Genomic DNA, 24,092 nt, shown 5'->3' with positions numbered 1-24,092 from the left:
AAATCTTTCCACTCTGGAGCCCAGTTTCAAACTTCCAAACCGCGCCATCATGTGGACGAACGTCCTAAACGGTGAGAAACTTGTGAGGATACACTGAAACTGGCTTTCGTGTGGACCTTAGTCTCATGTTTTTGTTTGAGTCTTTGTCAGTCCATTGTCGTTTCCACATTTTGTTGTTCCCCCCACTTATTGCCATTTCCTTTGTCATGCCATTGAGTTTTGCTTGGACTTACGACTTTATTGTTTTTGTTGTGCACCACGTTTTTGTTTATTTAATAAATCCCCTTTTGTTAGACTTTACCTTGGCCTCCTTGCTCTTCTTCCCTGCCCTTGGGTCCTCAACCACAGCCTACCTGATTTTTTTTTTTTTATTAATAATTTTCTAATGCATCCCCCCTCCTAAATACACACACACACACACACACACGCATACCTGTTTATATGGTATAGACTGACAAATTTCAGAAACAGGCCCGGTGGTGGTTTAGGTTGACACACCTTTTAAAAGGGTTTAGAATGATAGGAGTAAGGCTAAATCAATTTAGCACACTTCAGAGCTTAGAAAAGAGGTTTACAACCTGAGGTACAAGACCTGACAAAATGGTGGTTTTGGACGACACTTGAATTGAAGGACAAAACAGGATTAAGGTGACTTTAAATGGACAAGGAAGTCACGCCCCCCCACCACCCAAAATTAACATAAATACACCACCTGACACCACTATGCATTTGGTGAACAGAACCAAAAGAGAGCATTTGGATATAGATGGATGATGAATTCACCCCTGTAAGTGTTTCTTCATGACTAATACAAAAATACGACAGTAATGAGCATCAACATTATTGAGACTTTAAAAAGGCAATTAACTCACATTTGCAGCCACCCAAATTAAGACGCAACTGCACAAAGAATGTAGGAAAGTGTCTATTTAATGACACAGGCTCCTTTAAACCTCAGAAATTAGCAACCCCACACTTACCAAGTTGTAAAATCACAAAAGTAAAAACATACAAACGCAATCCAAATGAAAGTAAACACATGTTTTATTAACAAGTATGACTGGTCTAGACACTGTACACTGTTTTCTACAAAGTCCTTTCTAATCAAGGTGTTTCGAGCCACTACGCACTATGTGTTGGTGTGCCATCTTTATCCTACTGAAAATCCAGAGCCTTGTAGTTTAATATTCCAATATAGAGTTTATAGTCGTAGTGATAGACCGTGCCGACACGATACTGATTATTTGTAGTCAAAGAGGCCAATAACCACATTTGGAGCGGATATTCATTTGTAGCAAAAGAAAAAAATGGCGTCAAAATTATTAAAAAAAGATTTAAATGTTGAAATGCTATTAAGCATGTTTATAACTTTCAAATTTGTTAAAGGCTTTTAGTTTAATTTTAAACATTAAATTTTAAAACAAATCTGTCTATTTGCTAACAAAAAGTGCTGGGTGCTTCCAGGGTCATTAGCTTGTGTTAAAGTAAATGGGGTATATGCCACGGGGGAAGCGGGACTTCCGACTTCTGTAAGTCACACACCTACGCTGATACCAGTTATTGTAGCGCTACATAGGCCGTGCCCCATACTCGCACTTACACCCTTATGTTGCAACAGTAACCAGAAACAGCATATGTGTGTGACCTACAGAAGTCGGAAGTCACACCTCCTTTGTGGCATATACTTCATATCTCCCTAAAGATTTTTGTTTTAATTTCTAAGATAAAAAGTGCAGGGAGTTCTTAGTGTCTGAAGCATTAAGTGAAAATATAATTAAATACATAAATAAAAAGTTCCCTGAATTTAGTTTTAAATGAAACTCTTATGCTGGTATCTCACTGAGTGATGAAAATGCTTGGGTAAATAGCAAATTTGGGTTTTTTGTCACGGTTCATAAAAGGTTTCAGAAGATGCTTGCAGAAAGTGAAAAACTGTCTGAACATGTTCAAAAAAAAAACTTTGCGACAGGAAAAACTGACAAGTGAAAACTGAAAATTTCTGCAAACTTTTATGAATCCCGACAAAAAAAACAAATTATCCATGTTCGCAGGCATTCGTTGCTTAATGGGTTTACCGTCTCTTCTGGGCCTGCCTTTTGGCTGAGGTTATTCGGTTTCTCACAAAGTCTCTAATATTCTGTACAGTCCGTTGTGGCAGCACAGGGTCTTCTGCCCGCTTACACTGGCTGCATTCAACTTTGGAGGCAAGTTTTCCTTTTTTTATGTGGCTTCCAAAATGTCACATCACTGCAGCGACCTCGGCTTTGGTCCACATTTTCTTTGGCTGTCTCCTTGCCTCACTTTCTTGATCAGCATCGTTTTTTCCTGAGAGGACTATAAGTAAACAAAAAAAAAACATATATATATATATATATATATATATATATATATATATATACATACAGATACAATCAGAAGGTAAATCTAACTAATGTCACAGATTATTTGTCAATTACAGTGGCTGCAACACAAAAACAGGAAGTAAATAGTACTCTCCACAGCCATTATTTATGGACTAATGCAGGCTATTGTGTGGCTGCAGGATGGCAAAAGAAAAGACCATTACCGACTGCATCTAGTCTTAAGCAGTTACGTGACTTTATTTTATGTTTTTGTTTTTGTTTTTTTTAGCTCATTTCATTGCTCTGGAGGCCTTACATCATTGCATATTTTCATAACATATTCCAAAAACCCTAAAGCTTGTCTTACCGCCAGTTGAAGGGACTGTGTCTCCTACTGTAGACGTCACATGTGACAGTTCATCTGGTAAAAACAAAAACGACGTGTGAAAATTGTCTCATCAACGGATACTGCCCCGGGCGGCCTTTGTTGCCCCATCTGCTGAGAGAAAAATTGTAAAGTAGACAGAGAACCTACCTTGGCCACCAGAGTTCTGTTCCTGCTCAAGGATCGTAGAGTCTGAGGCTGGATCCAGGTCTTTGCCATCTTCACAAAGTGGTCCTCCGACCTGTGTGCCGCTGCCCTCGGAGTCACTGCCATCATTATTTTCATTGTCACTGAATGATAAGTTATCTAGAAAAAGATAGTCATAAGAAAAGATCAGTAAGGCATCAGACCCCAAGGCCTCAAGTTTTAGAATTGTTCTGCCAATTTAATAATGTACACACAATCTCTTAAACTCCTCCACCAAATACTGAGGAATTTTGTATCAACACTGATGGTAATCTAACATTACTCCAAACTATCCTGCAGGGAGTTAGGGAGGCATACAGAACAAAATAAAAAGCCACTGTTGTCTTCTGCATATTGCATTGGGAGAAGTTAAACATTGCCTCGGAAGGGCGGCCCGCGACGGCCCCAGCCGCGGGAGGACGGGCACTTTTACACGTAAGTAGGTGAGTGTGACTCAACTTCTACAGCAAATGCTTTCTCGGCAAAAGTCAGTGTATGCCAGTGTCAGTCGATGCCATACTTGGACACACAACACACACATTCAAACCTATGGTCATGAGGTTGTGACTTAAACCCTTAAAATACTATCACGAAATGTGTCAGTCCAATACACAATAAACCCAGGTGATAACACACACACACACTCTGTCTATTCAAAATATTATCAAGCCTAGAGCACTGCAAACAATTATTGTAGTTGGATGCTAAATGACAATCATTAGAGGAAAACGTCATCTACCTTTTGAGAACTGGTCTGTGGCTCAAATGCTGAACTCAGGTCACCGTGGCTCAAACTCATTGAGGAGTGCCTTGTCTCCATCATGCACTGAAAGAGAAAAATAGAAAGACAATACACACAGGTGCCATCAGACTGTTTGATTACAAATTTGTTTCAAGTTGCAGAAATATGCATGAGCGGTAAACTTTGACAGTTTTTAATTGTCAGATGGCTTGATATCCATTTGACAACCACATGTACCTGTTCAATATATTCAACCTCTGAGGGTTGGGCTGACTGCTCTGTGTCAGAATGCTGCAAAAAAAAAAAAAACAGGAAGGAAACATTAAACATAGACATACCTTCATTGAGACAACGTTTTACATTATGTTGCTGATTCAGAGTGATGCAGGATCAAGAAACACAGAGTTTATGTTAGGTCATTTAAATAACAACAGCCTACCAAGTATATTGATATACTGTATGTATAATGATTCAACTCCACAGAAAGGTGACATTGGGTGACTGTGAGACTTAAAGATACAATGAGGTTAAATGTCCCTCTAAACCATGGGATTATGTGAACACACACACAGAAGTAGGTGAGTGCGACTCAACTTCTACAGCAAATGCTTTCTCGGCAAAAGTCAGTGTATGCCAGTGTCAGTCTATGCCATACACACACACATTCAAACCTATGGATGAGGTTGTGACCTAAAACTTGAAAATACTATCATGAAATGTCAGTCCAATACACAATAAATCTAGGTGATAACACACACACACTCGGTCTATTCAAAATATTATCAAGCCTTCGATAAGTTTTTCTGTACACTAAAATATTACTGGCGACTTGATTGAGCACGGCGAACAATTATTGTAGTTGGATGCTAAATGACACTCATTAGTGATAAAGTAATTTACCTTTTGAGAACTATTGTGCGGTGGACTCAGGTCATTCTGGCTCAAACTCATTGAGTGCCTTGTCTCCATTATGCACTGAAAGAGAAAAATACAGAGACAATATACACAGAAATTATGTTTGATTACAAATACACTGAAAGTGCAGAAATATGCATACAGTTTTTAACTGCCAGATGGCGTTGAAATCTATTAAACAACTACCTGTTCAATGTGTTCAACTCCGGAGGGTTGGGCAAACTTCTCTGCGTCAGAATGCTGCAAAAGAGACAGGAAGGAAACATTAAAGACAGACATGGATGATTAGTAAACTTTGTCTGTTTTTTAAGAGTTAAAGATGGCGTTAAAATCCATTTAACAATCACGTCGTGTACTTTTAATTGGGTTGTCAAAAGTATCGATACTTTTCAAACACGTCGTATCCGGATACGATATCACTTTGTCATGGTATCAATACTATCGATACATGGTAGCGTTCCTGCAGCGTCAGCCGCGCACACTCCACTAGCATCGCTGCTTCGGCAGACAGGCTCCCGAACCCAGGAGAGCCCACACTGCAACCTTGCTTGTTCAGCTATGTTTTACAGCTGCTTAGTATGGCCAGTGTGGTGGCAGGAGGGCTAAACGTGCCAGTTTTGGTGGACAAGAAAAAGCCAGATGCCTTCTTGTTTTGTTATTAGCCGTTAGCTGGCTACCGCGGTTAGACTTATGCTCAGTAAGTGACTGTTGTTTTATTATTATCCATTAGCCGCGGCCTCACGGTTAGCTTAGTGTGCTCGTGCATTGCTGCTTCAAGTTGTGCCTCATTTTTTGTAAATTCAGGGCTCATTTACAAGCCAAGAAGGGCACAGGAGCACATTGACATGCTTGTCATTAAAAACAAAACAAAAAAACTTCCAACCGCAAAGAAAATTCAGACCAGTGATACGACAGGCTCAGACAGTCATTCATAGAATAAAGTGGCATTTTTTAATATGGCGTATTCTTTCATTTGTTTAAATTATTTATTTGCATGTGAAAAAGTGATTGTCTTATTTATTTTTGTTATTTTAGGATTAGTATATCTTTTGGTATGGTATTGAATGGTATTGAGTATCAAGTATTTTCCTGGGTATCGATATCGAGTTTGAAATTTTAGTATCGTGACAACCCTAACCTGTAAAAAGTGTATGGACTGTAAAAGAGCAGTAAGAGAGTGTACATGATTTACCTCTTGAAAAGATTTCAGAGCATCTGTGGGCGCTGTCGATGTAGTTTCCTCCATGGTGAGCTTGCATGTGGACGTGTTTTGTTGGCCAGACTCCTGAGGTTTAAATTGACAAAACATGATGAATTTAATTCAGTCAATACTGATTTTCAGATCACTAACCACTCATCACATTCTGATATGATTACCTTGCTTCTCCATGGCCAGTCAGAGTCATCATAATGATATGTAATCTCCTCTCCTGAGTCAATGTCCCATGTCGCAAATAAACATAGAGGGGGCTTTCCTTGCACATTTAAATACTTCATTGTGGCATTTGGGTTGATGTGGTCATCATTGACCAGTCTTCCTAGTGACCCATCCTCTGTTGCTGCATCAACACTTCAAATAGAAAACCAATTATCAATATTATATAGTTAGAACTTGGTAGTGTTGATTTTCCCATTCGGGTTTTGACTCAAAGCTAATGAGTCTAAACAAATTATGGACTTTTAATATGGACTAATTAAACGGAGCATGGACTTAATACGCACCACCAAGTTCTTCCGTCAAAGCGAAACTCAAACATGAATGCTTTCATTTTGTCATGGTACAATCTCTGTCTCCTCTCATATTCTTGTTTGCTTATAAGTGCACCACGATATTCTAGCAGGAAGTCTCCTTTTTCAAAAGAAGCACAAGCAAAGACCCCTATCCCTAGTAATGACAAAAATAATAATGAAGTCAGTTGAAAGATTCACCTTTTAGTTAACTGTTATTGTGATATGTATCTTACCTTTGAATTCACTGATGCATTTCACATCAAGTCCATGTTTGTCTCTTTCAGTATCGATATAAAGCATCGCTTCTTTTTTTGGATTCAAACACCTTCGCCTTGGCATGTTTTTCTTTTTTAAATCAAGAGCCTCTGTACCCAAAGAAAAAGTAAAGATTCTAAAATTCAATGATTGTTATAAACAATAATATAAACATATCATATTTTTAAATCAAAATAATCCTCACAAATCAAACTACAACGATCCAAAGTCCAATGCTTTTCAACGAGAGGAGATGACGTCACCTCGGAATTGTCAATACGTGAAAATGCTCAAGCTCGCTCATTAATTAAGTAACAGATGGCTAAAGATAAATACAAACGTTAGCGAAAAGGCAGTGGACATTTTCCTGCTCGCGCTTTTTTATGGAGGTAAATTTGGTGCAAAACTAACTTGTGCAAAAAATTTGTACCTGTAGAAAAAAGTCTAAATTTGTATCTGTAAAAGTCGTGATTTGTATCTGTAAAAAAAATGTGTGCCTGTAAAAAAAAAAATTGTATCTGTAAAAGAAATTTGTACCTGTAAAAAAAAAATGTGTATGTGTAAAACAAATTTGTATCTGTAAAAACAAATTTGTACCTGTAAAAGTCATGATTTGTATCTGTACAAAAAAATTTTTGTACCTGTACAAAAAGTATAAATTTGTATCTGTAAAAGTTGCGATTTGTACCTGTAGAAATGACAACTTGTAGTCAAAGAAGTCGCCACTAGGAGTCACAAGTGGTTTTTCTGCTGCTGTTCAGTGACGTGAGTTTTGCCCCATTTGTCGCGCTACAAATGGAGCAAAACTAATTTGTACTTGTAGAGCGCCGTGATTTGTACTCGTAGAAGAAGAGGGCGGGCTCTGGAGGATTTAGGCGGGCTAAAGCTCAACCTCATTGGTTGAGCGAACGACCGTGGGTTGAACTCAAATGACGCCCATAAATCCGCAATTCCAAACAGAGTAGCCACACTAGTTTACGCGTCATTTTGGAAGAAGAGGACATCCCAGGCGTGAAAATTGCAACATGGTTCAATATACGAACACCGTGTGGAACAGCTTAAACATTGGTTGACATGCAGAGCACTCCAAGTGGGCAGAAAGAAAGAAGTTTTAGTATGAAGGTAAGATTTATTGTACGAACATAGCTCGTAATCCGGTGCTAGCGAGCTAGCTCATCTCATGTTGTTGTCACGAAAACTGAATACATTGAAGTCACGATTTGTATTTCAAGATTTGAAGCCTACCAGTGTAAACATACGATCAATAGCTTGTACCTGTAAAAAAGAAAAGAAAAGTGGACAGTACTCAGCTACTTGTATTTGACTAACATTATATTCAAGCATCTGTACTCTTACTATCATAATAAAATGAAAACAAAACGTTTTTACTGCGAGTGGATCTTTAAGCCGCTACAGGTATTTTAACCTCAACCCTTTACCGTCTGTATTTAATCAATTAATTTCAAATATTACAATTTATTGATAAATGTCAGTATTTTTGCAATGTATGCTTTGCAAACAGTTAAAATAAAAGGCTCTTACACTTTTAAACGTACACATTTGCTTTCAACACTGAAGCCAAATAAAAATAATGCAAATGGGAATGTTTATAAACAATGTCTGTGTCTATCAGTATTACCACTATTTCTGATATTAAGATGTGACAAAATCTTAGTTTTTTTCCTGGCTAACAAGATAAAGCTAAACATTAAACTGATTACGTATAATGTCAGTGGCTGTGTTTTGATAATGACACAGCTAGGAAGCTATGATTATTTTTTATTGTATGAATATGCTGACCCAACCATTCTATTCGCACAGATGCCAGCATGCAGTCAATCAAAGCTACTTCTTGATCAATCGCTAGACGGTGGCACATGGTGTGACGTCAAACCTGCTTCAAAGTGGCTGTGAAGTCCAACAAATGAGAATCCTTGATACACTGGTTACTGTTCTGAGAGAATTTCACTACAAACACCTTTGGGAAAGTGAAAAAATTATGCTTTCTAAATGTCTTCCAATTTTGAGTTTGAAATGTTGCAGGAGTACAATTTAATCCATATTGAGAGTTATTTGAAATAGTCAGATCAAATAACAACATGTATCATTCAATAAACAAGATTGTGCATCATTTGAAATGTTTTATTTGATGTCCAGAAGAGCCGTTTCTGCATCCATCCAAGACGAGAACAGTATTCTTCTCACAAACAGAACAAAAGTTATTGATGGAGCTGTATGAGGAATTCAAGACTCACCAAAAAAGGCAATACTGCTGCCATCACTAAGACGAGGGAAATATGATTGGCAAAAAAGAAAAGAAAAAAGCAGACAGACTAAATATATAAGTTATAATTGTTTCATGTTAGATGTGTATTTCACATTAATCGTGTTATTAATTATTGATTTAATGTAAAGCACCTCGAATTGACCTACATATTCATTCTTCACGGTTACATCTCAACAGTAGCCAAAAGCGATCATGGCAGCAAGTCGGCAAGTAGCCTATAACAATATATATAAAAAATAAGACTAAATAGGTGTTGCCCATTATTGTAGCCACCAGAAAAAAAGACTGACCACTGCCACAGGTAGATCTGCAAAATAATTTTCCATAATCCAGTTTGATGGAATACCCCCAGGTGTCATCTCCTGTCTCTTGGCTGCTTTCTGATGGAGTGGGTCATCCTTTTCACTGATGCTTCAGCAGTGTCTCCAGCAGTTGTCTCCACCTTTTGAGCAATATTTTGAAATATATGAGATTCTCATTTAATTAAAAATAAATAAACTAACATTTGACCTAGTTACTTTTGTTAAAGTAGCTGTGTGACAGTGACACTGCTCACATCTTAGTAATACAGATAGACTGGCATTTCAAAAGCAGAATAGCCAATATTTAAATAAGAGTAATGTTACATTGGAAAATGTAACTCAAGTAGAAATTAAAAGCACAGAAAAAATACTTGCACAAATATTTGAGTACTGTGAGTGATGAGTAAACTAAGAGTGTAAGAGCAAAATACTGACATTTATCAATAAATTATAATATTTGAAATAAAATGATTAAATACAGAGGATAAAGGGTTGAGGTTGAAATACCTGGAGCGGCTTAAAGATCCACTCGCAGTAAAAACGTTTTGTTTTCATTTTATTATGATAGTAAGAGTACAGATGCTTGAATATAATGTTAGTCAAATACAAGTAGCTGAGTACTGTCCACTTTTTTTTTTTACAGGTACAAGCTATTGGTCGTATGTTTACACTGGTAGGCTTCAAATCTTGAAATACAAATCGTGACTTCAATGTGTTCAGTTTTCGTGACAACAACATGAGATGAGCTAGCTAGCTAGCACCGGATTACGAGCTATGTTCGTACAATAAATCTTACCTTCATACTAAAACTTATTTCTTTCTGCCCACTTGGAGTGCTCTGCATGTCAACCAACGTTTAAGCTGTTCCACACGGTGTTCGTATATTGAACCATGTTGACATTTTCACGCCTGGGACGTCCTCTTCTTCCAAAATGACGCGTAAACTAGTGTGGCTACTCTGTTTGGAATTGCGGATTTATGGGCGTCATTTGAGTTCAACCCACGGTCGTTCGCTCAACCAATGAGGTTGAGCTTTAGCCCGCCCAAATCCTCCAGAGCCCGCCCTCTTCTTCTACGAGTACAAATCACGGCGCTCTACAAGTACAAATTAGTTTTGCTCCATTTGTAGCGCGACAAATGGGGCAAAACTCACGTCACTGAACAGCAGCAGAAAACCCACTTGTGACTCCTAGTGGCGACTTCTTTGACTACAAGTTGTCATTTCTACAGGTACAAATCACAACTTTTACAGATACAAATTTATAGTTTTTGTACAGGTACAAAAAATTTTTTTGTACAGATACAAATCATGACTTTTACAGGTACAAATTTGTTTTTACAGATACAAATTTGTTTTACACATACACATTTTTTTTTACAGGTACAAATTTCTTTTACAGACACCCAAAAATTTTTTACAGGCACACATTTTTTTTACAGATACAAATCACGACTTTTACAGATACAAATTTAGACTTTTTTCTACAGGTACAAATTTTTTGCACAAGTTAGTTTTGCACCAAATTTACCTCCATACTTTTTTGCCGGCGCAGAATTCGTAGGCCTACTTGTAGTTCTTGCGCGACTCAAGGCATGATAGCTGTTAAAGGTGAGACCGACAACTCTTCTGCTGGCGCTATTTTGCCGGCGCAGAATTCGTACTTGTAGTTCTCTCGCATTTCACAGCAAAATATAGTGCTGAGAGGCTACCGGCAACTCTCCTGCTAGCGCTATTTTGCCAACACAGAATTCAAACTTGTATAGTTCTCGCGCGGTTCACGGCAAAATAGCGCTAAGTGAGCTTTTAAAACACGACAACAACACGCTTCGTAAAGAAAATTAATCCATCCATCCTTAATCCCAACCGCCTGTCCTAATATGAGATAATTATTATGGTGGAGCAACCGTCACGTACGTGTTTGAATTAGATATCTGAATAACCAGCAACAACCGAACGAGGCATCTGCGTAAACAAATTAAAATGTTTCCATTTTTTATCATGAAACCTTTCTAAAACAGCGTAAAAAGTTGCCCTGCCTTGATGAAATTACCTCACCGCAACAAAAATAACCGTGTTCTCATTAAATTGGTCTTATTTACAATGAATATATGCTTGTTACTTACAGTGCAGTTCTGCGTTGTGTTTATCTGCGTCCCACGTTGGCGCGTGCCGCTTTCGCGCGAGATCCAGTGTACCTCACGCCCACATTACACGTCATGCACAAACGTACACACAAAGGGGGCCTTTATGTGTACGTTTGTGTGTGTGAAAGTGCAATAACAAAAAACGGCCAGTAGGATGTCATACACACGCACACACAATCTCAGACGAGGGGATTACACTGACAGATCAAAAAATCATATTTATAACATATTTAGAAATGAATTCATGCATAATTATTGTCCTAGCTGAGTAGTAGGCCCATATTTTTCTCTTTTTACAAAAAAAAACGTTTTTATAGATCCTAAAAAATAAAAAAACAAGTCTTGAATTAGGCTGGCACTGTCTGTGTCGCTCTAAACACAAGTGTCAACTTTTCCCAGGTGGAATGTCAGGTCATTTGTTGGTTTTAGCCACATAAACCAACACACACACACACACACACACACACACACACACACACACACACACACACACACACACACACACACACACACACACACACACACACACACACACACACACACACACACACACACACACACAGAGGGGGGGGGGGGGCAGCAGGAGGTTGATTGAGCACATGCCTCCAAAAATGTCTGTGCCTCTACTTGAGTCCTCATGAAGAATGGCACAGAAGCATGGGAACAAATAAAAGCAAGATGAAGATGACAGTCATGTGGTTCAATGCCACATCACTATTATGTGGTTGTATTATCACCACAGCCCTTCACTTCATGTTGTTGCTTTTATCCATCTGCAGTGACCATGAACAAAACCCCAATGCAGCAACTCGCTATTTGCAATTCATGCTTGTAATCATTATCACTCCCATTTACGTAACGCGTGAGAATATGAAAGCCCATCAGTATTGCTCTGCTTTTCTCCCATTTTGTTAGCCACCACTTTCCTTTATATTGTTGTGCAGTGGTGGGTGTGTTTATGAGTGTGTGGGTGGTTGCAAGCTTTTTGTTGTATTATTATTGTCTATGTGAATGTTTTCTATGTGGGTGCTAGTGGTTTGAATGTGTCATGAATTTCTGAATATCTGCAGGATCTAACACACGCTTCAAGGTTGCATCTCATTCTTTTCATAAATGTGTGTAAAAAAAAAAAAATCATCACTCATTTTGAATATTTAGCAGCAAACATAAAGACACTCTAATATCAAAATAGTGTAAGATAAATGCAGGGAGCATGGGATTGCAACACAGTGACGACGAGGAAGAGAGTATCAGTAAGAGGTGATTATATAACCGCATCCCAAATATCACGGTAAAGACCTGAGAGGGAAATGAGCTATTTTAAACCTGGGCTACAGCTCAGAGAAAGAAGCAATGTGGGCTGATCAGTTGGCCATCACAGCAAGCTCTGCCGATTTGTGTGTAAAGTGTGTACCCCCCCTGTGGAAAATTGGCATCACAGACAGCTCGTACCAGGGCAAGTTACATAATGATGACTGGTACTACACCTCAAAATGTGTATCCTGCTCTAATAATCCACCCCCCATATATTTGGTAATTGTTTTTACACAAATTAAAACCCTTTCCTGCTTTCAATAATGTGCATGATATGCTTCAGTCAAAATATCTCAGCATGCATTTCATCTACTTTTTAGAGCTATCTTTAAGAAAGCAGCAAGTTTTTTTCTTTGGGGTCAGTCCTGTTTTATGCAAATGAGCCACATCTTGTAATGTCCGATTTGGGTGATTTCTGACTGAAAGCGACACGCAAATAAATCGTGACGTTAGTGTTTGCCTTTGATGCAACAATTTGCTACAAAATAAACTTGACGGCCAGGGTTGGACCTGTTTTGAGTACAAATCTGAATTTTACTTTCAAAGTAACCCGAGTGTCAATAAAAACAGGCTTCTAGTTAACTTGTGAAAGTAGCACTTCATCATGCATATGGCGCGTGCATGGTGTGACTAATGTGCATAAAGTATATCGGCACCAATACCACGGCAAAAAACTTAAAAAATAAGTCAAACACAATAGAATAATATCTGAAAGATAAACAACTTAAAAATCAATGTATTTGAAATGTAAAGTAAAGTAAGTTTGTTTGTTAATTATGTGTTAGCTAGCCGTCCTGGAGGAAGGGGAACAGACTATTCTGGGGGGTGGACAATGCTGTTGATGCCATGATAACTTGTAATACAGAAAACATTCATTACTGTCTGCACCCTAATTCAGATGCACAGCAACATATAACGTCTCCATTTAACTGTTATATAAAAAGATAGATAGAAAGATACTATAGAGCTAAACCACTTACATACATTTGCAATCAGTCATTCCTAACAGGTATCTTTTCCAATGCAATGAAAATAGCCAAGGTTATTCCAATACACAAGCGCGGAGATATCCATACTTTTTCAAATTATAGACCAATATCACTTCTGCTCCAGTTCTCAAAAATTCTCGAAAAACTTTTTGCGACTAAATTAATTAATTTTATTGAGAACCATAATCTACTGAATTAACAACAATATGGATTTAGACAGAATAGGTCCACTCCTATGGCATCGATTAATCTGACAGAGCAAATTGCAAATGCCGCAGATAATAAAGATTATATAATTGGAGTCTTTATTGACCTTAAAAAGGCATTTGATACAATTGACCATAAATTGTTCATAAGAAAATTGGAAAGATATGGAATTAGAGGAAAAGCCTTGTCATAGATAACTGATTATCTTGCAAATAGAAAACAATATGTGCAGTTACATGAAGTAAAATCTGAATTAAAGAAAGTAATATGTGGAGTTCCCCAGGGAAGTTGAATTAATTACTTGTCTGGGTCTAAATTATAAAAAATTACTTTTTTTCAATAGTTTTTTTTTTTTATAGAAACACAAGACTCCTTGCAGTAATTTTGTCACATATTTTTTATTTTATTTTTTTTTAAAAAACATTTAAACACACACACACACACACACGCATCTCCTTCCCCTACTGCTCCATTCATTTCACCCACCCAAACATATTCGGTCAGAATGAGATGCACCAAGTCTCTCAAGCATTCGCTAAAGTGTTACAGTGCGGCAAAAAAAATAAAAATTAAAATAAAACTTTAACAACAGCAATGTGATTTCTCAGTGGATTTAGACTTAATCAAAAAAGAAAACATATATAACAAACTCTAGGCAAGATATTATTTTTCTCAGTCCGGATGTAAAGTGGCTGTCTATCTATGAAGGACGTCTCAGCATCCACACAAGTGATTCAAAATAAAAGGTATTAGAGCATTACAGGTTTTGTTTTCATAACTGACTCAACTCCATAATTCCAAACCTGGATGAGCTCTTCTGTGTCCACCTTTATGTTGTGTGTTCACGCCTGTAAACCAGCAAGAGGTGTTAGCTGATATGACACATCCACATGAAGTCTTCTCCTCCTGCTGGGGCTGCAATTCGAGGGATCACCTTGAAATAAGGGACATTGAGTCTACCTCCCACCCGTCCCCATCCATCTCACCCACTATTTTCCACACTGAACAGAACAATTAACTTGAGAGTCTTTATACAACATCAACAACAATATGCATCGCTATGTCAGCTCTGAACCCGTTTGATTAGCACACCTTCTGTTCTGGGAATGTCTTATAGAGGTGTAGCGCCCTCTGGTGTATATTTTTATGCAACATGAAAACGTTCCCTTAAAACTCATTCTTCAAGTAAAGCATGTTTTGGTAGAAAAAAAAAAATAATAAATAAAAATTCTTTTTTTTATAATTACAGTGGAAATTTGGGGGGGAAAAACTGTAGGTAATGTCATCGTTCGTTCAGGGCAGTGCCTACAATAAATCAATATTATTTACCATTAACATGACCTGAGAGACAATTGGTCTTTTGAGCTGGATCTGAGCAGCTAATTATCAGAGTATGTCATATAAACAGTATACATTTTATGTACCATGTAAACAAAAAAATATTACTAGAGGTCCAGAAGTATTTGTACAGACAATTTGTATGATTGATGCCTACAACTGTCAATTGTAAACATAACCATGCTTTGTCATATGTAGACGTACCGTATATTTACACACAAAAATCCCCACTAACTTATAAATGTTAAGTGAAATATTTATTTGGAATCTGAAATGAATGCTGAGATTCTGTACTTCAATCATGTGGTGATTGTTTTACTGAATTTCACCACAGTTTTGGTTTATAAATATAAAGGCAAAATCATGAAACTTCTGTATGTTCAAATACTTCTGGACAATATAGTGTTTTCCCCCTACTTTTCAAATAAAGATAATGTTTTGTAATGATAGCCTTTCTGACAGTACATTAAACAAATGGATCACAAATGGTCACGGCAGTTTTGACTCTAATGACAAGTTTGCTCTATATTATTTATTTGGTTGTTACTATCATAAGTATGAGATTAATTTTTCAAAAATAATTTCCAGTTTAGTACATTTTGTAAAAAAAAGTTTTATTTTATTCAGTGCGTGGTGGCGTAGAATGGCGGCTGTCTCTCTGCCAAGCAATGTGAAACGCCGATAAAGAAAGCAAGATAAGTCTCCGTAGCGTTCCTAAAGGGACGATCAAAACTCTGGATTGCGTCTGGTGAATGACGAGAGCACGGTGTGGGGGAGGATGACTCTCCCGATCGCATGTTTTTTTTCTTTAGCATTGATACTAGGCTTACCTTGCTTTCTTTATAGGGGTTTCACATTGCTCGGCAGAGGGACAGCCGCCATTCTACGCCACTACGCACTGAATGCGTTGCAACGTAAATAACAATGGCGGCATACGTACAAATAAAGTTTCTACAAAATGTATTAAACTGGAAATTATTTTTGAAAAATGAATCTCATAGTTGTTAGTAACAACCAAATAATATAGAGCAAATTTGTCATGAAGGCAACATATACCCGTAATGGAAGCAAAAAGGTCCTCCATCTTCAGCCAAAGTACTGTTGCAAATGTTGGCATGCACTGAGTGTAGTTCCAGTGGTGCTCACTATTTTGCCAGTAGACGTCAGTTGCAGCTTGCAGGGTGTGTCTTCTTAAAGATGAAGAGATAAAAATGTGATATCCAAACAAAGCATTTATGTTTCTCCTCTTCCATAGAAAACAAAGTCCTATAGCGTACAAAAAAGTACATTTTCAGTCCGTCAACTTATATCCAAGATTTGATGGTAAATATTTATCAGAGGATGAATCCGTCTTGACTGGACGTCTAAAGCGTGGTAGTCGCTCCGATATCTCTGCTTTTTGCTTTCTTACTTAAACTTAGCTGGCTGTTAGCCAGCGTTGGATCGGTCTTCCTGTACTGCGACATGGGTGGTGCAATGTTGGTCAGCTCGTGCTGATCAGCAAACATTATCCTCTCGTTCTCATGTCGGACCTTGAATTTTTTGACTAAGCGCTTGCCAATGAGGTAGACCATCTCACAGATGCACATGAAGATGCACAGTGCACTGGAGACGACCATAAACAACATGAAGATCTTTTTCTCAGTCGGCCGGCTGATGAAGCAGTCCACGGTGTTTGGGCACGGATCCCGTGTACACTTGGATACCCTGAGAAATCATGGACATATGATTAGACCGATTCCGCTAATGCTAAACAGATTGTTGATCAAATCAAAAATGTATTATATGAAAAGGAATGATCAATTACTTTGGTAGGTCATATCCATCGTAAATCACATACAGAATGTATAGGAATGAAATGTCAAATCCAGCTTTAAAGACCAAACTAAGCAGATAGGTCCACCACAGCCCTCCTCTCTTCTTGCCAGGGTTGGCGTATAGGTGAGAGCCTTCGTGCGACTCCACATACTTCTTGTCCTTATCTTCCCGGAATTTTACATGAGCCATCACCATTAGAGACGGGCAGGTGACAAAGATCAGCTGCAGTGCCCACAGACGGATGTGGGAGATGGGGAAGAAGTGGTCATAGCAGACGGTGGTGCAGCCCGGCTAGAGACCAAGAAATCGATTATTAAACCATCGCAATTACTCATGTAACACATGTTATTCTGGTCCAGTCCATTTCTGGCCTGTCTTACCTGCCGAGTATTGCACACAAAGTCTTTGCTGTCATCGCCCCAAACTCTCTGTGCTGCCACCACAAATACGAGAACACGGAAGACAAACACCATGGACAGCCAAATCTTTCCAAATGCGGTGGAGTACTTATTGACTCCGCTCAACAGGCTTTCAAGTCCTGACCAGTTCATCCCTGCGGTCTGAACTTGTCTAGGTTGTAAAAACAAGCGCACCTCCTGTAGGAGAAAGCAGGGAAAAAATGTTAGGAGGAGACAGATGATTCCTGGCAACACAGGGTACTACAATAATCATGTTACACTATCGTCAGTAAGGATTTGCCACAGCTCGCTCAGTGTAACGTCAGTGTGCAACACATAGGCCCAGCATGCACAGACTTGCATCAAGTTTTTCATACCAACTCCCAAATCAAAGAAGAAAACATGGCTTTAGAGCCTTGTTTCTCACACAAAGACAAACAAATTCAGACAGCTGACTGAAAAATATATAATACAATCATCAGTTATCATTGACTTGAGTAATTTGATCAGGGGGCTCACATGTTGTGTGTATAAAAAAAAGAGTACACACCTAAGAACGTTCTTTTCAAATAGGGAAATACATTTTTCTTGACTTTTTAAATTTGGGGTGGTTGCTAGCCTTCCATCTTGCCACCAGACATATGAAGAAGTTGTCACAATAAACAGCTCCTTCAATACTGCCACGAAAATCACCATTGATTATTACGCGAACGATCAGGAATGGGGAAACATGCACAAAATCCACGGACATTGTTAAGTCGTCAGTGGTTATCATGAGCTCATTTAATCAGGGGACCTGTTTCGATTTTCTGTTGCCCCATTGTCTAAGAGAGTGTTTCTCAACCCTGGTCCTCGGGGCCCACTATCCAGCCTGTTTTCCATGTCTCCCTTTTTCAATGCAGCTGATTCCAATGACAGCGAATCAGCAAGCTCTGGAGAAGCCTGATAACGATCCTCACCTGCATTGGAATCGGGAGACATGGAAAACAGGCTGGCTCGTGGGCCCCGAGAACCAGGGTTGAGAAACACGGTTCTAAGATATGCTCCGGACACGCTGTGCCCCATTTAAAGGGAAAGAAAGGAGCTGTTTTGATTGGTAATGAACAAAGTCGGCTGTGTTCACACCCACAATGGAACTTTTTAAACCCCTTCGGACCTATAGATGATTGTAGTGGACATGACATATTTGCGTGTCTAAACCAATACAAACACATAATTTGGATGATTCATTTCTGGTTCCTAATTGGATCCTAGCTAACCAGTCACAATCGCAAGTTGATTTGCATAATATACATGTTAAAAATGTTGCATATAAGCTTGGTAAGTTTACAACATGCCATACTATCCTGGCGTCCACTATAACAAATAAAAACATGATACAACACACAATTTATTTCCCCCATGTTGTTCTTACGTGGGAGAAGAGTCAAAATCAGTAAAAAATATATATAAATAAATTGCCCAGCAGAAAAAATGCGGGTCTGAAGGTGTTAAATATACGCATATTTGCATCTAGATCAACACCTAGTCTAACACGCCTATGTGCAGATTTACGTATGCCACATGCTGAGCCAGATTTTCACCAGTCATGAAAAAAGAAGCCCAAGTCTTTTATTAATGTAGTGGAAGTCGGAAGCTTCTAAAGTCATCCAATGGAATTTTCTTGAAAAAAAATATGCTTCAATTGAACAAACCTCTCTTTTGCACAAATGTCAGTACAGCAAGACTTCAGAATCAGTGGTGTGTCTTGCTCCTTTTTTTAAGTGCATTTCTTTTTCTTTTTTTAATCAAACATGAGACAGAGGAAAACATATTTTATGATGGCAAAAAAAACATTACAGATTAGCTAAACTGTAATTTATCAATCTTGAAAGAAATGTTCTAAATCAAAAACAAATTGGAGTTGACCTGCACTATATGAAAGAGTGTGGTTGACCTCATATGGTCTTCTGTTGCAGCTATGCAACCATATTCAAGTATGTATGCATGCGTGTGTGTGCGTGTGTATATGCCTTTCACTGATTGAAGCTGACGAGTGAGCGAGCACAGTGGAAATAGTGATGTGTATGAGGTTAAAGTGGTTCAAGCAAGAAAAAGCCAGATGCAACCAAGTGTATGAATCAAGCATTAAGCTTTTGTGCACGTTTGAGTTTCACATATCATATAATGGCTGACAAACACAGAGGCAATGTTACATAGATGTTTGATCTCATTCGAGAGCAAATAAATAAAAATGGAATGCAATGAAATGTCAAAAGTTGTCCATGATCCTGCCCGTGACTCAGGTTAGCTACCAATTTATTTTCATTTTGACACAATTCCATTAGAATCAATTCTAGTTGTGATAATAATGAATGCCAAATTTTGCTTCCTTTATCATACAAATCTATAAATAAATAGACAAGTTATAGGCAAGCCAAGTTTATTTGTATAGCACATTTCATACACAAGGAAATTCTGTGTGCTTTAGTCTGTTATAGTAAAACTAAACTCATAAAACGTGACATCGGCAGAGTGAATGCAGAAGTTACGTGGGACTTTCAGAAGACATGGAGTTGCGTTTTAACTTAATTAACTTAATTAATTGTGAAGCGCATCAATTAAGTTCAAGTTTTGATAACTAACTTTTTCTACCATTTCTTAGACCCCTTGATACCCTGCCACTAATCATTTATAGTAATTATACGTACAAGCTAATTTTGATCAGAATACAAACTGTCAACTAGTGGTGCAACGGATCACAAAAGTCACGGTTTGGATCAGATTACGGATTTGAGTCACGGATTGGATTGTTTTTCGGATCATCTTAAAAAATATATATATAATAATAATACCTTGTCTTCATTTATTTTGTAAAACACTTTTTCCCATTAAATAAAAAAAAAAATCAAAATGTTTAATATAGCACTTTAGGATTTAGGACATTAAAGTTGTGCTCCTAAAATCTAAACGGCTATGTTTAAAATTTTGAGTTGAATGTTGTTGTTTTTTAATGGGCAAAAGAGTTTTATACAATAAATGAGGAAGTTCTATTTATTTATTTATTTTATTGATTATGAAAATACCTCAAAATGCAATTCCCTTCCTTTAAACATGGAGAGTGAATTACAAAGTAGCCTTGGTCCAGAATATTTAAAAAAAGAATTCAAGCAAGCCAGGTACAGTACCAGCTGTCAAACTCACAATTATCAGCCAGACACTCATTGCCAATCCTACCACCTAGCCGCTAACCACTTACGTCGGAGACTTTTGCCGTATCATACAATGACGGCGTAATTAACTAGCGGTTACTTAGTGTCCTAAATTAGCGATTGAATATGAGTTTGGGATTGCATCGTGTTGATGTTGTTCGCAACTACAATGTTGATCAAAACTACGATAAAAAAAAAAGCCAAAACTTTTTTTTCTATTTCTTTCTTCTTTTGTTTCTTCTTTTTTTTTCTTTGAGAGAGAAAAGCCTAAACTTCTAAAAGGGAAGTCAAGTTAGCCATCACGCCACGACGTAGGCCAACTTCAAAGTTAAAGTCTGCTAAGGCTATTTGCATTGCCGTCAATGTATTACCGTATTTGGTCAACTTTATTTTGAAGTTAGGCTTAGCCTGTTACGTTGAGTATGTTTCAGTTTCCTTGACATGACTGAATGGTGTTCATTTTGAATGCACACTGTTGTTGGTACGTAAGTGGTTTTCACATAAGTGAAAAACACATGTCCATTTTTGTCATTTGTTTTTACATGTTTATGTTTTTGGGATGAAACTGAATGCAGGCATCCCAAAAATATTAAAAAAATAAATAAAATAAAAATACAATGGACATAAGTGTTTTTCACATAAATCCATGTTTGTCTTTTTTGTTTTTACATTTATGTTTTTGGGATGAAACGGAATGCAGACATCCCAAAAACTGGAAGACAAAAAATTTGACAAGTGTTTTTCACATAGCAGCGACGTTATTTTATTCATCTGAGCCATGTAATACTTTACTAAACAGGAAGTTCAAAAACGTGTATCACTCTCATGTCATAATAAACTCCACAAAAATAAATGCAAATCACATTTGTGTACTCACTGAGCTGAAGTCTCTGAAGTTAGAAGGTGTGCAAGATACATGTCAAACCCAAACTACAAACTATGGGTTTTCCACCATCAATGCGGGCCATACAAAGATCGTGCTGTGTTTGATTAGTCCATTGTGCAACAAGAGGCGAGAGGTGCGGCAGGACGGCTCGTAGCTGCCACCATGACAACGCACTTGCTCACAATGCCCTGAGCATCTGGCAGTTCCTGGCCTAAAAGAACATCATTAAGCTAGCTAGCTGACCTACTCTTCCTTGTGTTTTTTCCTCTTTCAAAAACTCAAGAGGTTCATCAAGGGGATTTGTTTTGAAGACATGGATGAAATTAAGATGACTGTCACAAAAGTGTGGAGTTTTGCGGAAGGTGTGGCAGAGAAGAGCTGGGAAAATGCTAATTGAGGCTCCACTGTATAATAAAATCACAAGCTATAGAAAAAGTGAACTCCATATTGAATAAACAGTACAACAGCCCTGTTACTCTTAGCCCTGCATTCTTTCCGTGTTAGTCAAGGCTCACCCACTGAATCATTTGGTTTGGAAAAAAAACAAGATTTGAAAGGAGATGTATGTTTATAGATGACCAAAAGCTGTCGAGGCTCAACAATGAAGACTTTTCTACTTTGACCAAACGACTTGGGCTTTTCATAGCATCTCTCCGCTGCCCCTTTTTGACCTTCAATGATGCTTGATCAACAAGGTACCATCTAACATCATGTGCCCGTAGTATATGTTTTACCCCATCACCAAACCTGATACAAACAACCAACAGAACATCTCATCAAGCCTGTATAGGTTGTGTATCTTGATTGCAATGTCATCATGATTAACAATCATAATCTTTTTTCGTTTACAACTTGTAAAACTAAAACTCAACTCAATTAATAACATAGGTTACACACATTTTCCCTATAAAAGAGTGTTTGATGTAAAACAAGCCATAATTTTAGCTTGACTAACTTTTAGATTGAACGTGTTTTCGGAAGGTCTGTGTTTAAATGTTTAATTCCAGCTGCCAACACGCTCGTGTGTTCAGAGAAGATTTTTCAGTTTGCGAGACCGGGAAACATACGGCAATAAACCAGTTTTCAACTTACCTGGTGATGAAACTTTCCTTAAACTCTAAAACGTAATTTCCCCAAGCAAAGAAGAAAGTATCAGTTTACAACAGCTCAAGTTAGGCTGTGAAACAGCTGTTGAAAATAATTTAGCTCGTTTCTGCCTTTCCGGGATTGTCTGTTCTTGCTTCCCCCCCCAGAAATCTTGCCAAACCAGATTCAGCAGCTTCTACGTCATCACATACACACACACAAACACACCTACACTCACACGCCCTGTCTTGTCAGAGAGAGATAATAAATAATAAAATCCCCAAAGGAGCGAGAAAGAAACAGTCAGACTTAAGCTTTACATGTAAAAACTCGTGTGTGTGTGTGTGTGTGTGTGTGGGGGGGGGGGGGGGGGGGGTGCTACGGAGAGCCACACCCTTCTGTCCCGCACAGAATGTGAATTTACTGGAATGAAATGTTTTGAGGGACTCTGTAAATCCCATCAGTGTACGAACATTATTACAATACAATGATTATCTTCTCCTTTTCTTCGTGGTATGTATCTAACATAATCTTAATAACTTCTTCCTACCTACTTACAGTACCTCTTAACAGTTTGTTCAGCCAAATTTCTTCATTAAAAGTCTGTAAATGACTGCTTGTTATACTCCCAGCCCTGAGATTGATGCGCGATCATTACAGGTTGTACGCCCGCCTCTCATTAAACATAACCCCCGAACCTAATGAAGTTGGGTGGATGTGGTGCTATACCAAAAATATGTGACAGTGACAGTAAACAGAAAAAATGTGTAGAAATCCATTGAACTGATCAAAGAAAATTGTATAGGCCTACCGCTGTAAGAGGTGTAGTGTCGCTCACTTGGCTGCTCGGTAAAATATGGCCAAGTCAACAAAAAGCCACCAGAAGTTGACAATGATAATTAAAAATGGCGGAACTTACAGTACAAATTTAGCTGTAGTCTTTACGTGATGTGCCATCTTTCTAATTACCTAGCTATGTGATGAACTTACTGGGAAGAACCGGTTTTTGAATTGAACTAAAAATGAAAACCCTTCCCGCTCTTCAATGCTTTGATCGGAAGTCATTCTCATGTCATCATAATGATAATTAACCAGCATCTCAGCTGTTTTACGGCTTTTCTCAGCCGCGTTAAAACATTTCTCAGATCAGATTTGAATGACCCTAACCCATCAAAAAATCCGTTTCTCATTTATTTGAAAAAGTTGTTTTGGTACTTCCATTATTATCCACAATTTTCTGCTGTTTCTGACAATATAAATTGCTTATGTCATGATGATCAAAATGTACTGTAATTGGTCTCTGTTGACTTGTCTCACACCCCTCAACATTATGGTATTTGTTTATTGCCAAGGAGGTGTTGGTCATTGTAAATTTGGGGAAAACTCTCGTATGGCTGCTCCATTTCAGGCCAAAACATGCAAACATTAAATGTGCATATATATTTTTTCGAGTCTCTAATTAATTTAGAGACAGTATTTAGAGTAATACTGAAATTACTTAACTACACTGACTGGGTCAATAATTTACGGGGAGTGTGTCGTGTCTTGTATGTCATCCTAAAAACCACCAGGTTT

At 38.0% G+C, this 24,092-nt stretch overlaps 2 protein-coding genes across 3 annotated transcripts; both read right to left on the bottom strand.

Moving 5' to 3' along the window:
* Positions 1-1,843: 1,843 nt before the first annotated feature.
* On the bottom strand, positions 1,844-6,023 carry LOC147163244 (uncharacterized). Its single transcript, XM_086094341.1, has 9 exons — positions 5,948-6,023; positions 5,763-5,855; positions 4,757-4,810; positions 4,556-4,630; positions 3,893-3,946; positions 3,653-3,739; positions 2,878-3,033; positions 2,710-2,763; positions 1,844-2,334 (listed from the first exon to the last, which is right to left on the bottom strand). The coding sequence occupies exons 2-8, from the start codon at positions 5,814-5,816 to the stop codon at positions 2,746-2,748; spliced, it is 498 nt and encodes a 165-aa protein (XP_085950467.1). The 5' UTR covers positions 5,817-5,855; positions 5,948-6,023; the 3' UTR covers positions 1,844-2,334; positions 2,710-2,745.
* Positions 6,024-14,179: 8,156 nt separating this feature from the next.
* On the bottom strand, positions 14,180-23,472 carry gjb9a (gap junction protein beta 9a). Of its 2 annotated transcripts, none has more exons than XM_086094337.1 (4): positions 23,329-23,472; positions 17,337-17,552; positions 16,946-17,247; positions 14,180-16,845 (listed from the first exon to the last, which is right to left on the bottom strand). In XM_086094337.1, exons 2-4 carry the CDS (start codon positions 17,505-17,507, stop codon positions 16,503-16,505), a joined length of 816 nt encoding a protein of 271 aa, XP_085950463.1. In that variant the 5' UTR covers positions 17,508-17,552; positions 23,329-23,472; the 3' UTR covers positions 14,180-16,502. The 2 variants fall into 2 exon arrangements, with proteins under 2 accessions (XP_085950463.1, XP_085950462.1); XM_086094336.1 differs by lacking the exon at positions 23,329-23,472 and adding an exon at positions 22,524-22,826.
* Between the last annotated feature and the right edge of the window lie 620 nt (positions 23,473-24,092).

This window comes from Leptonotus elevatus, chromosome 14, assembly GCF_054856555.1.
Source record: "Leptonotus elevatus isolate MCC_2025b chromosome 14, RoL_Lele_1.0, whole genome shotgun sequence".
NCBI classification, from domain to species: domain Eukaryota; kingdom Metazoa; phylum Chordata; class Actinopteri; order Syngnathiformes; family Syngnathidae; genus Leptonotus; species Leptonotus elevatus.
Note: the sequence above shows the minus strand (reverse complement) of the source record. Positions and strands in the feature narration are given on the sequence as shown.

Excerpts from the sequence above, each read along its gene's own strand:
- gjb9a (XM_086094337.1), bottom strand. The coding sequence starts at position 17,507 with ATGAACTGGTCAGGACTTGAAAGCCTGTTGAGCGGAGTCAATAAGTAC. Across the intron at positions 17,248-17,336 it reads TTGTGTGCAATACTCGGCAG|CCGGGCTGCACCACCGTCTG; the intron begins GTAAGACAGGCC and ends CTTGGTCTCTAG. Across the intron at positions 16,846-16,945 it reads GATGGATATGACCTACCAAA|GGTATCCAAGTGTACACGGG; the intron begins GTAATTGATCAT and ends ATGATTTCTCAG.
- LOC147163244 (XM_086094341.1), bottom strand. The coding sequence starts at position 5,816 with ATGGAGGAAACTACATCGACAGCGCCCACAGATGCTCTGAAATCTTTT. Across the intron at positions 4,811-5,762 it reads CTCTGAAATCTTTTCAAGAG|CATTCTGACGCAGAGAAGTT; the intron begins GTAAATCATGTA and ends TCTCTTTTGCAG. Across the intron at positions 4,631-4,756 it reads GAGTTGAACACATTGAACAG|TGCATAATGGAGACAAGGCA; the intron begins GTAGTTGTTTAA and ends TTTCTCTTTCAG.